This window comes from Columba livia, chromosome 5 (genome assembly GCF_036013475.1).
Source record: "Columba livia isolate bColLiv1 breed racing homer chromosome 5, bColLiv1.pat.W.v2, whole genome shotgun sequence".
In the NCBI taxonomy this organism is placed as follows: domain Eukaryota; kingdom Metazoa; phylum Chordata; class Aves; order Columbiformes; family Columbidae; genus Columba; species Columba livia.
Genome location: NC_088606.1, coordinates 22,357,062 through 22,370,203, shown reverse-complemented (window position 1 = coordinate 22,370,203; position 13,142 = coordinate 22,357,062). Strand labels below are relative to the sequence as shown.

General features: G+C 41.8%; 1 protein-coding gene across 3 annotated transcripts in view; it reads right to left on the bottom strand.

Moving 5' to 3' along the window:
• Positions 1 to 8,347: 8,347 nt before the first annotated feature.
• The window catches only part of STON2 (stonin 2), a 77,765-nt gene continuing 72,970 nt past the window's right edge, over positions 8,348 to 13,142 (bottom strand). For all 3 annotated transcript variants that reach the window (XM_065063750.1, XM_065063752.1, XM_065063751.1), the window contains exon 7: positions 8,348 to 12,851. In XM_065063750.1, the coding sequence (XP_064919822.1) occupies positions 12,768 to 12,851 (84 nt within the window). In that variant the 3' untranslated portion in view covers positions 8,348 to 12,767. The remainder of the gene's footprint in view (positions 12,852 to 13,142) is intronic.

Below are 13,142 nucleotides of genomic sequence, written 5' to 3'. Positions count from 1 at the left end.
AACGTGGTGACTTAGGATAACGTAATCACCCTGGAGTGTGCCAGAATACAAACAGGCAGCATGTAGCTACGGCATGCTGCTTGTCTGTGTGCCTGAGAACCCTGTGATTCCTTTGGGAGTGTGTGGGTGGCTGTGTAGCCCCCGTGTCCCTCACAGTGCTGGCAGGGTGGGAGGCTGCACACCAGCAGCCACCGCCAGGCAGGGATGTGCTGTGCTGGATTTTACTCAGTAGTTTGTCCCGTGGCCACACATTTACGTGTCCACAAAGTAAAAATGCTTTTGTGCAAGGCAGGTTGGCTCCACTTTGAATGCTCTCTGCCTCACACTTGGTATGTCTGCTCCTCAGCACCCAAGAGGGTGGCCTTGCAAACCATGGAAGCTTCTGCCTCGCTGAGGATCATGGAGAGCAGGGGTGTCAAACTCCTTTTCACCGGGGGCCACGTCAGCCTCGCGGTTGCCTTCAAAGGGACAAATGTAATTTTAGGACTGTACATTTATAAAGCCCTTTGAAGGCAACCCCGAAGCTGATGTGGCCCCCGGTGAGAAGGAGTTTGAAACCCCTGATGTGGAGCTAATTTAAGGGCAAAGAGGCTACAGGTTTATGGAAAACCATGGGTGTGCCTTACACTTTACAGCCTATTCAGAGGTGATCTTATGTCCCCTCTGGAATCCAGCACAAGAGGCATCAGGCAGTCAAGACCAGACTTCTTTTTTTTTTCTTTTTTTTTTCTTTTTTTTTTTTCTTTTTTTTCTTTTTTTTTCTTTTTTTTCTTTTTTTTTTAATTTTTTCTTCTTTTATTTTTTTCTTTTTTTTCTTTTTCTCTCTTTTTTTTTTTTTTTTTTCCCCCATAGATGAGTTGAAGGGTTGTTTTTCACAGGACTGGGTGGAATTTGCAGGAAACAGCTCCAGTTCAGTTTTGGCGGTGATCAGCCTTCTCAGCAAGGAGCGGTGAACATGAATTCAGATGTAGCCAACCTATGGCTTATGAGCAGTTAACATGCAATTCCCGTGCTGAGGTGAATTATCTAACTGGCAGAGCGGTGCTATTCTGAGGACTGCTGGGCAATCAGTGTCCCTGGCTTTGAGGGAAAGGAAAACAGTGGGATGAGCCAGCCCAACTCATCGTGTAGTGGAGCTATAGGGCCCCAGGTATTTATTGCCATTTCTAACCTGTGACCCATTTCCAGAGTTCCTCTCTGCTTGAGTCTTCGTGCTAAATGATGTGTATCCTGTGAGTCTTGGGCATACCAAGATTTTGACAGCTGCAAATGTAAAAAAATGTGAAGCTGTGCTTATAGGCTGGAGCTCACACTTTCCCTCAGCTGCTTGTTCCTACTCCCTGACTTACTGCTTTAAATGAAACATTGTTTTTCCATCTAAGCATCATCTTCCACTAGAAGTATTCCTAGCTTTGCCATATGACCTATTGTGATCATCTCATTTCTCCCACAGGCTGACTCCAGGCAGATCAGTAGTCAGCACGTCTATGTCTCTGTTGCAAGAAGACATCAGTAGTGAGGCATCCTATTGCATCCTCTATACCTGCAATTTTCCTTGCATCCTGTTTTATGGTATGGGCAGAGCATGTGTAGAGCAGAAAACAGCACTTCCAGTTTATGGAGTTTTCAGACACCTGCATTTGTGCTGGAAGGACTGGTCCATGTTCTGACCCAGCTGGCCAGATGCAGATGTATCTGGGCAGGGGCCCTTTATTGCATGTGGTCTGTAGGCACCAGGGGTGTTTTATTCCAATAAGTCCTGGCGGTTGCTGCATCCAGCCCCTGGCAGAGTCTGCATGGGGCTGGGCTCAGCTCTCATGAACGTTTTCACTGGTCACCTGCCAAGGAGGTGCTGATGGCTATCAAATAAAACAAAGCAGATGAAAGTACCTACAAAGCTAAAGTGATAATTTCTCTGTCCTCATCACCCAGACAGTTACATAAATGTATGTTTACAGTTGACACTGTGTCTCACAATATCCTCATAGGCAAGCTCAAGAAGTGCAGGCTGGATGAATGCATGGTGAGACAGAACATGAACTGTCTGGATGGCAGAGCTCAGAGGGTTGTGATCAATGGTGCAAGGTCTGGTTGAAGGCCTGTAGTTAGTGGAGTTTCCCAGGGGTCAGTACTGGGTCCGGTCTTGTTTAACCTGTTCATCAGTGGCATTGATGAAGAGACTGAGTGCACCCTCAGCAAGTTTGCTGATGATACCAAACTGGGAGGAAGGGCTGACGCACCAGAAGGCTGTGATGCCATTCAGCAAGACCTGGACAGACTGGAGGACTGAGCAGAGGAGAACCTAATGAAGTTCAACAAGGGCAAGTATAGGGTCTTGTATCTGGGGAGGAATAACTCCAGGCATCAGTACAGGTTAGGGGTGGACCTGGTGGAAAGCAGCATGGCAGAGAAGGACTTGGGAGTTGTGGTTGACAACAGGTTGACCATGAGTCAATGATGTGCCCTTGTGGCCAAGAAGGTCAATGGTATCCGGGGGTGCATTAGGAAAAGTGTGACCAGCAGGTTGAGGGAGGTTCTCCTCCCCCTCTACTCTGCTCTGGTGAGGCCACATCTGGAGTCCTGTGTCCAGTTCTGGGCTCTCCAGTTTAAGAAGGACAAGGAATTACTGGAGGGAGTCCAGTGGCAGGCTAGGAAGATGATTGGGGGCCTAGGGCATCGAGAGACTGAGAGAGCTGGGTCTGTTAAGCCTGGAGAAGTCTGAGAGGGGATCTCATCAATGTTTATTAATATCTCAAGGGTGGGTGTGAAGAATATGGGACCAGACTCCTTTCATTGATGCCCAACAACAGGATGAGGGGCAACAAGCAGAGACTGAAGCATAGGAGGTTCCATCTGAATATGAGGAGAAACTTCTTTTCTACTTTGAGGGTGACAGAGCACTGGAACAGGCTGCCCAGAAAGGTTGTGGAGTCTTCTTTTCTGGAGACATTAAAGACCAGCCTGGAAACATTCCTGTGCCATCTACTTTGGGTGAACCTGCTCTAGCAGGTGGGTTGGACTAGATGATCTCCAGAGGTCCCTTCAAACCCCAACCATTCTGTGATTCTTTGATTCTGTATGAATGGTCAAAGCAAGTCCCTTGCCCTGCTGCCAAAGTTTGCTGAAATTGGAGATGAAGCTGGAGGATGTGACCAAGTAGCGGTGCAGAACAAGAGTTAACTTTCTTTTGGACCTAACAAGGCCAGAAGACCGGCAGTAGTGTTTAAGCTGTTCAGCTTATTCTCTTTCCATTACTGTAGACCTCTGCTATAAATTTCCAGGTCCCTCTTGCCCAGTTTCCAGCTGTGGCTTTCAAGACACAATTCATATGTCTGCTGAATGTTGTGGCAGGCAATGTGCTATATTGATATCGGTGTAAATTGCTAAGGAATGAAGAGTACAAGGGCACAGTGCAGAGACATTCAAGGTAAATCATGTTACAAATGCTGTAAGTCTGCTAAGGACCTTGAAGGGAGAAGACATTCTTCTGGGTTAGGGAAACAACAGAGGGCCATTAGATCTGCATTCAGCTGGGGCTCTATCATTCCAAGTCAGCGATTTAAAGCTATCTTAGCTTTCTTATCATCTCAGAGGTACAGTCTTCTATTTCAGTTAGCTCTTCAGATAGGTTAATTTATTAAAGTTTGAAAAGGACTACGTGATTTTTAAATACAAGGTGATAAGAGAGGACAAAGTGATATCCTAAAATGTATAGGCCATGAGTTTTTCGAGGTTCATGGTATCAAAGCAGTTGACTCCAAAGTTAATTGTGTAGATTTTCCTGCACTGATTGAAAATATCACATCGTCTGGAATGCATCTTATATACTCCTAGGTGGAGCTCAAACATTTGGCTGACTTGAACCTGAACATTCAGAGTCAATTACAAAAAGTAACCAGCATGAATTACCACTGATTTTATCAAATATGTTCTGTTGATCCCACAGGAGTGTGAAAAAGAATCCCTTAGGCAGAGGAGTTTTGTCTGGGAGATTCCCAACATAAGGGGGATTTTCTAGCAAACTTGAAGAGGAGGCTTATATCAGGAAGGTGGATGTCATGAACTCTGTGAGTGCACCATGAATCTTTCTTTTCCAAGTTGAAAATAAAAGATGTAGCCACAAGAGGGAGGCAGAACTCCTATACCAGTGTAGTAATCCCAGCAGAAAACAAAACAAATCAGATAAACACGTTTCCAAAATTTCTCTTTGTGCTAAAATCATCCAGTAGCACTCTCATTGAGAGCAATGACTGTTACCTGTAACTTCTATAAAAGTCAGTTCAGAATGCATAGTAAACATGAAATAATTAACATAAACTGGAAATTAGTAATTAGCACATATTTTTCTTAAACCTAAAAATTAGGAATTACTTCAGGACAGATTGAAACTGATTTCCATGTGCTTTTTGTGCTTGCTGGGAAGACTGTCCGTATACTGTAAGGGATTAATTTCAAAGGCATATAGTTGGGTTATCGCCAGGCTCTAATACAGAAGGATCTTTTTGTTTCAGGAAGGAGACTTTTTGTAACAAATTACTTCTTAGAAAATACAGCACCAGGATGTATTTAAACAGTTCTATTTCCGTAGCGCCTCAGGAAGCAGATAAAGCACTCTCCTCAAATGGCGCTATTACTTCCCCTATAAAGTACTTTCCCTGGGCAGCAGGCCTTCTAGGTTCAGTTGAGCTCAGCAGAGATTCATTTGGAGGGAGATGACAGGTCTGGTGTCTAGTTCCTACTCCAAGGATTATTTCCATAATTTACTCAACAGCATTTCAGAAACTGCAGTCAAGGATTGACAAACCTGGTCATTACTCCAAACCCTTGAAGTCTTCAGTCCTGCTTTTCAGTCTTGAACCTCTTCCACCTCTGTCCCAGCTCCCTAGGTAGCCTCAAACAAGGAGGAGAAAGGGAGCCAAAGCTGTTCACTTGCCTGCAGTGCCGTGCTGCCTGCTGAGCAGGTTCACAGCACACAATGCTCATTCTGAGCACGGCAGCAGAGTAGAATCCTCGAGACAGGGAAGGCAGGAGAACACTTGGCTTGAAAACCACTTAGGACTGGGATAGTTTGATGCATGTACAGGAACAGTATGTGTATGGAGACATATTCCATGCAGATTAATGAGAGCTGCTGGGAATTTTGGTGCTTCCAGAATGAGGCAGCAGCTGTATGGGGATTTATCAGGTGGGACTAGCGGGCTTGGCTTCTCAGATTTGGACTTAGACCCACCAGTGTACCTCGGGGTGGTGCAGATCTGCTAAAGAGTGGCCAGAAAACAAAAAGTCAAACTACAGTTCTTTCCATCATACAATGCTTAATTGTATAGGCCTATGCATGCCTATACAACACACATGTATGCTTTTATATTTAAGTAGACAGTAGTTAAAAGTGATCCTCTTACTGCATTTTCTGTTGGAGGTATTTAAAGTGCTTTATGGACGTAAATTTAAACTGATTCTGTGCATGACTGTGCAGACAGGTGAGGACTGCTTGGGGTAGAAGAGCAGTCAACAGTACTGAAAAATTTTGTCTGTTCACCTCTTCTCAGCTAGACATTGGATCAGTGAGGTAGTCAACTCTTATACCAGTTTTGAGATCTAACTGTTTTTCAGTGTGTCAACAACAGGTCAAATTCTGCATGGGGTTCACAGTCCAGAAACTAGGGAGACTTGTGTCTCGTTGAGTCTGCTGGATGGAACAGGTCAGTGGTCCAGGTAAAAAGCTGCAGTGACCGCTAGAGAGCAACAGTCCCTCAGCGCCTGCAGCCTCAGGGAGCCCGAGCAGCCCAGCACACCCACCGCCCTGAGTTCCTCTCTGCAGGTCACTTCTCTGGGTGGGACTCACAGCACAAACCACAACTTACCAGGCAGAAACGTCACTGCCAACTCACACTTTCATCATGCTGTGTCTTTTAGGTCCTGTGGCCCTGTATAAGTTGAGAGCTGATTTGCCAACATCGTTCAGTTCCAAGTCCAATTCTATTTGTTCACATAATATTCATGCTAAATTTTTACTTACTATTTTTTGATTTGTACCCAGGATCAGTGTTTGCAGACTGGGACTCCCCAAGTCACATTTTTTGCGTAGCTCCTGACCCATCATGGGACCTCATAAGGTATTAGCACACATTTTTCTCTATAGTGTATCCTATTTTGCCACCTGCATTCCCCTGGTTGCTCCTCTCATGCCAGCTGTCACTTTGTGCCTGCCAGGGACATTTCTTCCTCCTGGGCAAAGGGGATCTATACAGCTTGGGAAAACAAAACCAAAAAGCACCTGCTGACTGATGCAGTGCAGTTTAGACAGTATTTTGATCAAAAGGAAGAGGGGATGGAGGATACCATAGTGGTTGAGCTCTTCGTCTCTTAGTTTAAACCGTTTTGCGATTTTGCTTTTGCTTCCCTTGACTAGAAACCAGAGCTCCACTATGGTTCTGCCTGCATCTGTGCGCTGACAGGGGGTTTTCCCATTTCGTTCCCTTTTAATCTCCATAGTCTCTGTATTAATACAATTGCTGAGCTGACCATGCCCTAACAAGTTTCTTTGCTTCCACACAGAGGAGTAAAGCTCTCAGTTTCTGTTCTGCGTAAGTGAAAGCTTTACAAAATAGGCTCTCACACTAGGAAATTACTTCCAGCTGTATTCTTCCTACCTCTTCAGAAGCCACTCTGGCCAAGCTGATAGCTCTCAGTTTATCTACAGCCCCTGAGGCAGCAAAAACTAGGAGGTTGCAGAAGGCTCCTGACCCAGGAAGGACCAGTCTGCCCACACCCCTGAGCCCCAGCATGTGTTGCCACTTGTTGCACCCCAGTGCAGCTGCAGACAGTGGTATCATCATCCTTCTCCATCAGGCTTTGCTGTCCCATGGTTTGGGGTTGAGAAAGACACCTTCCATAGCTGGTGTTTAGAATACAGGGTGTTTCAAAAAGACGGACCCAATTGTGTTCTTCAATTGCTTTGAAATCGGGTGCATCTTTTATTTGAAACACCCTCTACTATTTCAACTACTTTTTTTATACATGGCAGTTGCTGTTCGGCTTCTGGGACTGGTGTGTTTCATGTTCCAGACACACCTGCTGTGACACAGACCTACACCTAAGTTCTCTGTCTTTTGCTTTGCCTCAGCTGACCTTCAGCAGCTTTTGTCCTATTCGTAAATTTACAGCATATGTCAATTAGATGGTAAGGGCAATCACAGCAGCTAAGAGCACTGAAAGGAAACGGTGGTGTTTTTTCTGTCCAAATTGTGCTATCTCACTCTAGTGATGTCTTTTGCTTGGGTACATGTTGCACTGGCATTCTAACTTCTCCGTCTCTTGCAGGGTGTTATTTTGGCTTGTCTCCAAGGACTGCACTGTTGCCAAGGGACTTTGAGCTCCCCGGTTTCAAACTTTCAGCTTTTTCTATAACTCTATATTTTTAAAACCATTTCACATATTATCAAGCTATCATGGTTAATATAATCCTACCTTCCAAATTTGGTAGTATTATTTCCAAATGTCACTGAATATCTGAATTACAGTAAATAAACTGCTATGACTAACAGCCACTGAATCTATTTAACTTTCCTTCTTTCTTCTGGCTGACCTGATTTACTCTTGAATAATGAACATCAGGCATCGTTACCCGTGAACCTCCACTTTTTATACTGTAAAGTGATTGACTTACTGTCAGTTGTACAGAGGCATACCATAGAGAATGTGCTGAGCTCAGAGCAATGATCTGAGAAGTCTTTATGATGGGTATCCAATTTTCTTTTGTCAATGAGACTGCCCAGCTCTTCAGTCTGATTCTGGGAGCGCTTTTGAGAAAGCCAATAGACTGCAACTGGTCTCAGTGAATGTGAGAGAAGCGGAAACACGGCTTACTCAAGTTCAAAAGAACACAGAGAATCATAACAGAGGACTCTCTAAATAGTTTAGACCTTATCCTTACACTTGCTTTGCAAATATATGTTCTGATCACAGAAGACTCTTCCACATTCTCCTGCCTTTAGTGGTAACAGAGCAGCAGAGGCCCACCAAGCAGAAGCTTCAGTTCTCAGTTTCTCTGTTTCAGGATGATTTCTTCAAATGTTGGATCCTCTTCTACGAAGTTACCTTGGCACTGTTCTACCGGCCTGTTATGGGGCTCAAGCTCTAGGCCTGCTCCATTTCCTTTGCAGACTGTCATTCAGTCTGGATGATCAAATGAAAGAATACATTTTCTGTATATAGTCCCATTACTTCTAATTTATGTCCTTTATGCCATTCAAAGCACTCCCTTTTCCTCTTCTGAATTCACGCATTCTAACTTACCAGAATCTACAGCACATATAACTTCAATTTCACAGTGAAAATGTGGATATGCTGTTTCATCTTAACATTTATTGAAGTTTTCCCACAGTTCAAACAAAACATGACATCCCATTTCAACCAATAAAACAAAGAAAAAAAATAAACCACTTCTACAAAGTTAACCAGTGTATAGACTTTCTTATTTTACAAAACAAAAAGGTAGGAACATGTTACAAAATAATTATCAAACCAATCAATGTCAATAGTGCAAAGAATGAACTGCAAGTATACAGGGGGAGAGGGAGGACGGATGGATGTGTGGGTGGGTGGCTGAACAGAACAGGAAGGCTGGGAACAGCTGTGCCTGGTACCACACAAAATTTCCCATCTCGGACAACTCATGATGTAGATTTAGCTTCAGTGGCAAGAGAGGGTAAGTACTTCACTGGTAAGCAATCTCTGTGTGCTGCAGATGCTTGCACTGGCCAGTTCTGGAGGTCAATACAGCTATGAACAAGAGCTGCTTAGGTCACGAGGAGGAATTTTTCACTGTCTGGGACAGAGGTGAACTATCAAGGGCTTGATTAGTTTGTGTGCATTCAAAGGCCAAGGAAATTACTGAGAATTTCATCCAAGCAACAGAGTAAGGACCTCCAGGCTGAACTTTGTATACTTTTTCCTCAGGCTTTCCCCCTTGCTTTGATGCTCTTTTGCATGGAATTGCTCTCTGTTTTGAGAGGTGACTGATCAAGAGGGAGTTTTCATAGCTAAGTGCTGTGGACAGGTAGACCAACAGGTCTTGGATCTCCAGTCAAGCAAATATGTCAGCCAGCAACCCACCAGAAAAGGTAAATTATTTCTGCAGTGTTTCTTACGATACTGCTACAATGAAGAACCTAAAACCTGTTTCCTTCATAGGATGACTAAATTTGAGTCTAAATAAAATAAAGGACAAAAAGGACATGTCAGTTACTGTATTTCTCACCTGAATTTGCCTATTTTCCTTTTCTAGTAGAGTGTCCATAGTTAACAAATGTAAGAGGCATTCACTAAAATAAGCTCAGCTGCCTGGAGATGTTGTTAATCTTTACTCCTTGTGATCAAAGACTGCTTATTTTTCTAGGTAATACCTCAAGTCTTACCACAGTACAAAAATGAAACAAAACCATAATGAGAAATAGAAAGAAGGCTGAAAGCGATAATAGCTTCAGGGAATAAAAGTATACTCACCTTGAAGGCACATTTCCTGCATGGAGTGTTTTGGGTACTACAAAGCTTTCAAATAAACCAAAGGACAAGTGATGACATGTTTCTCAAAAGGAGTATTCAACTGAAGCTATTCAAAGAGATTTTTCCCCAAGGTAAAAAAAAAATAATAATAATCCCCACTACAGGCATAGCTTGTACCTAAGTCATTTCTGCTACTCTAAAACTGACAAAACTCTCAGTTCCTTTCCCCTCACCCCCATCAACAGTCTGGCCAAATTACTACTGTACCCCTATGGATGAAGAGTATATGGTTCATGTACATAAAGTTCATACAGTGACAGTATCTAACACTGAAAAATTGGCACTGTTTAATCAAAGAAGAACAGTGGAAGCTTCAAAAAGGGCACTTAGGATCCCAGTGTTCAAATGTTCAGCACTCGTAATGGTGCTGGACTGAAAAATTAATTCAGTGGTACTGAATTAATGATACCAACACGAGATTTTCTCAAGATTTTGGTTGTTAGTGCTCTTTTGAGAAATCAAACTACTTCAGTGCTTCAATAGAAAATAAGATCTTCTGAAACTTTGGCCAAGGTATTAATCTTAAACTCTTAAAAACTCAGTGGCGTGTGTATCAGAAAAATATTGTCCAGAGATCAGAAAGGATTAAAATTGCTTTTTTTATAAACCAGAACACTTTTCTAGTCTTGCCTGAACAACTCCATGAGGACTGGAAGAGATACTTCTGTCACACGACTAACCACATAAGATTGATCAGAGTCAGGCCCATGCTCGCTCTTTCATTCAGTAACTTTGACTAAAAAAAGAATCAGTGATGAAGAGGCAGATTAATTAAATAAATACAGAAACCTCCAATATGTTCATCTTGCAATTTCTGGGGCATGAAATATTCTGTGTCTGGAGTATGATAGAGACTGAATAGTTTAAGAATTTGACAGAGATAGAAAATTATACTCCTTTAAATTTCTCCCCTCTTTAAGGAGTACAACATAATTTTGCTTATTTGCTATTACTTATTTGTGTTTTCAAGGGCTGGGGGGGCAACAGACAAAAAATTCAGACACTGGGCCTCCAGATCAGAGTAGGAAATCTCCCAACTTCCTTTCATTAAACATCCTCACATTTCCTCAGCAAAACTCAGCACTCCTTCAGCTTGGCTTTGTTGGATGTCTTGCTGGTCCTTTTCAGAAACTGTACACTAGGAGCTGCAGTGAAAAACAGGAAAAACACTCAGAAGTTCTTTGAATGCCTTTGAAAAAAGGAGTGAATCTTGTAGAGGAGTTGCCATGCAACTAACTAATCACAGCCAGTCTGTAGCAGAGCTGGGAATCGGTCATGAATTCAGCTCCATGCTCTCACATATTTCATAATGTATACAAGTTATCATTTAATAAAGAATAATTCTTTGCACTTTACCAGTAATTTTAATCCACTAATCTCAGAATGCTTTGTAAAAGTTAATAGCATTCTTGGATGTACAGAGATGTTGCAAATGCTTAGTACTAATTGGTGTGCTCCAAGGAGCTCCCTGGGCTTCAGTAGGACTACTTGCAACAGAATATTAAATGCTTATTAAGGAGTACTAGAAGGACTGAGACTTTACGTATTTTCAGAGGTGAACCTGTGTAAATATATATCACTAGGCTGACCTAGGCTTGAAAATTAGGTGCATATAAAAAGGCATTTAGAAGTTCCCTATAATTTGTTTAAAATTCTACCACTACCAGTTTTAGACTCTGTGTAATTAATCTCAGGTTTTATTTGAGATTTTAACACTGTAGTGATTTTCATAGGAGTCACAGTGAAATCAGTAAAATGAAAGTGTATTAATCTTCTGTTAGATGAAATGTAAAATAAAATAAATTTATAAATTTAGAAAAAAGCTTTTGTTTTAATTCATTATCATTTTAAATTACATTGCCAAGGCTTTCCAAATGTGTGACTTTAAAGTCAGTAGTAACCTTTCAAAAGATAAATGATTTAATAAATTACTTTTCTTACATTAAAAATTACCATGAGACAAAACATTATGCAAGTCATGGAAAGAACTACAAAAAATGGGTACTTTGAACACGGTTTTCTCTGAAAATATATATGAATAAGTTATTTTTGCTTTCTGAATTTTTAGAAAGAAGTTTTAAGAATTGTTGTTAATTTCAGCTAAGTGAAGATTAAAAAATCTTCATGACAGAAGCTTGTTTTTAACTTTTGAAAAGAGATTTTGCCTTTTAGTGGGGGATTTTATAAAGATACAAGTTACTTATATTGTAGGTTCGAGATAGAACATGAAAGTAATATTGTGCTGGACAGACTTCAAAGGAGTTTCAGGAAGGCAAACAACATTGTCTGTTAATCATGTCCTGACATTTTCAATAAGCACCCACCTTGCCCATCCAAGAAAACATAAAAAAAGAACCCAAACCACAGTGTTTTTCCCTTAAATATCTTTCTAGGCAGGAATGATCTAAGCAACATACCTCCTCTATCACCTCTATTATAACACACATTCCCTGTCACTAGCAGCTATAACCACGTTCTGTCAAGATAACAGAACAGCCCAGACTAACAAATACAAATTTTAAGAAACTGCAGAGGCTTTCTTGTAACTTGTGCAGACACCATGAAAATGTGCACAATGACATGCTGTCATTCAGAAGATGAGGCAGGAGAGGATGAATAGAAGAACAGCTCCATGATTAACTGTCCTGTCTGTAGTTCATCTGCTTGACCATTTACTATGTTTAAGATGCAGAGTTTGTTGATTCTCCAGAATGATGCTCAGGGTTTTCACTCTGTTGACCGCTTCAGAAATGAGATTTTGTATTCTTCCTTCGATGCTCCCTTGCTGACGACCAAATCAACAGACATACAAAAAAAATGCTTAAAGTAGGAGGGCAAGATTGTGAGATAAAGGCTGCTTTCTGGTTTGGCTGCGACAGTGGCCAGGCCACACTTCGGTGCAGAACCTAAACAGTGAAGAGGCAGAAAAGGCAGGCTGGACTGTAATATGAGTCATTCTGTCTATACCTCAACTGTACTTAAATCATTCCAGCAAAAGCCCATCCGTCTGCTCCAAACAAACCACTGGCAAGCTTCTTCTCAGAGTATGGATCATCACAAGGAGAAATAATACTCTTCAGAGCATTATTTCAAAAGTAGTACTCCATACTTCCTAACGAAAAATACCAAAACCCTGCAAGTCCTTTCTTACGCGTTGTTAATTTGACCACCCCTCTTGGGACTTGCAGACTGAGCTTCATTCACTGTGTAGCACATTCATTGACATTTGCAGTATCTTCTCCCTTCAGATCCTCATTCAAGCTTTTTTTCTGCTCTATTTCAACCTAGCAGAGGAAAAAGAGGGAGAACATTTGTAATGAGAAAGCAAACCAAAAGACTCAAAAATCTTCCAAAGTAGTGATTTGTGTCCTGCCCAGGTAAAGAAACTCTCAGTAAACTGAGAGGGTTGTGAAGAGAAATAGACTGATGAGGGAAAGCTGGATTTGATTTACTAGAAGTGTTTTCAGTCTAATCTGAACAGTTTTATGATTCAACAGTGTCATAACATCATTTCCAGAAGAGATGATGTCATTCAGAGAATGCATCTCACATGATTTTATATTATCATCCCCAGC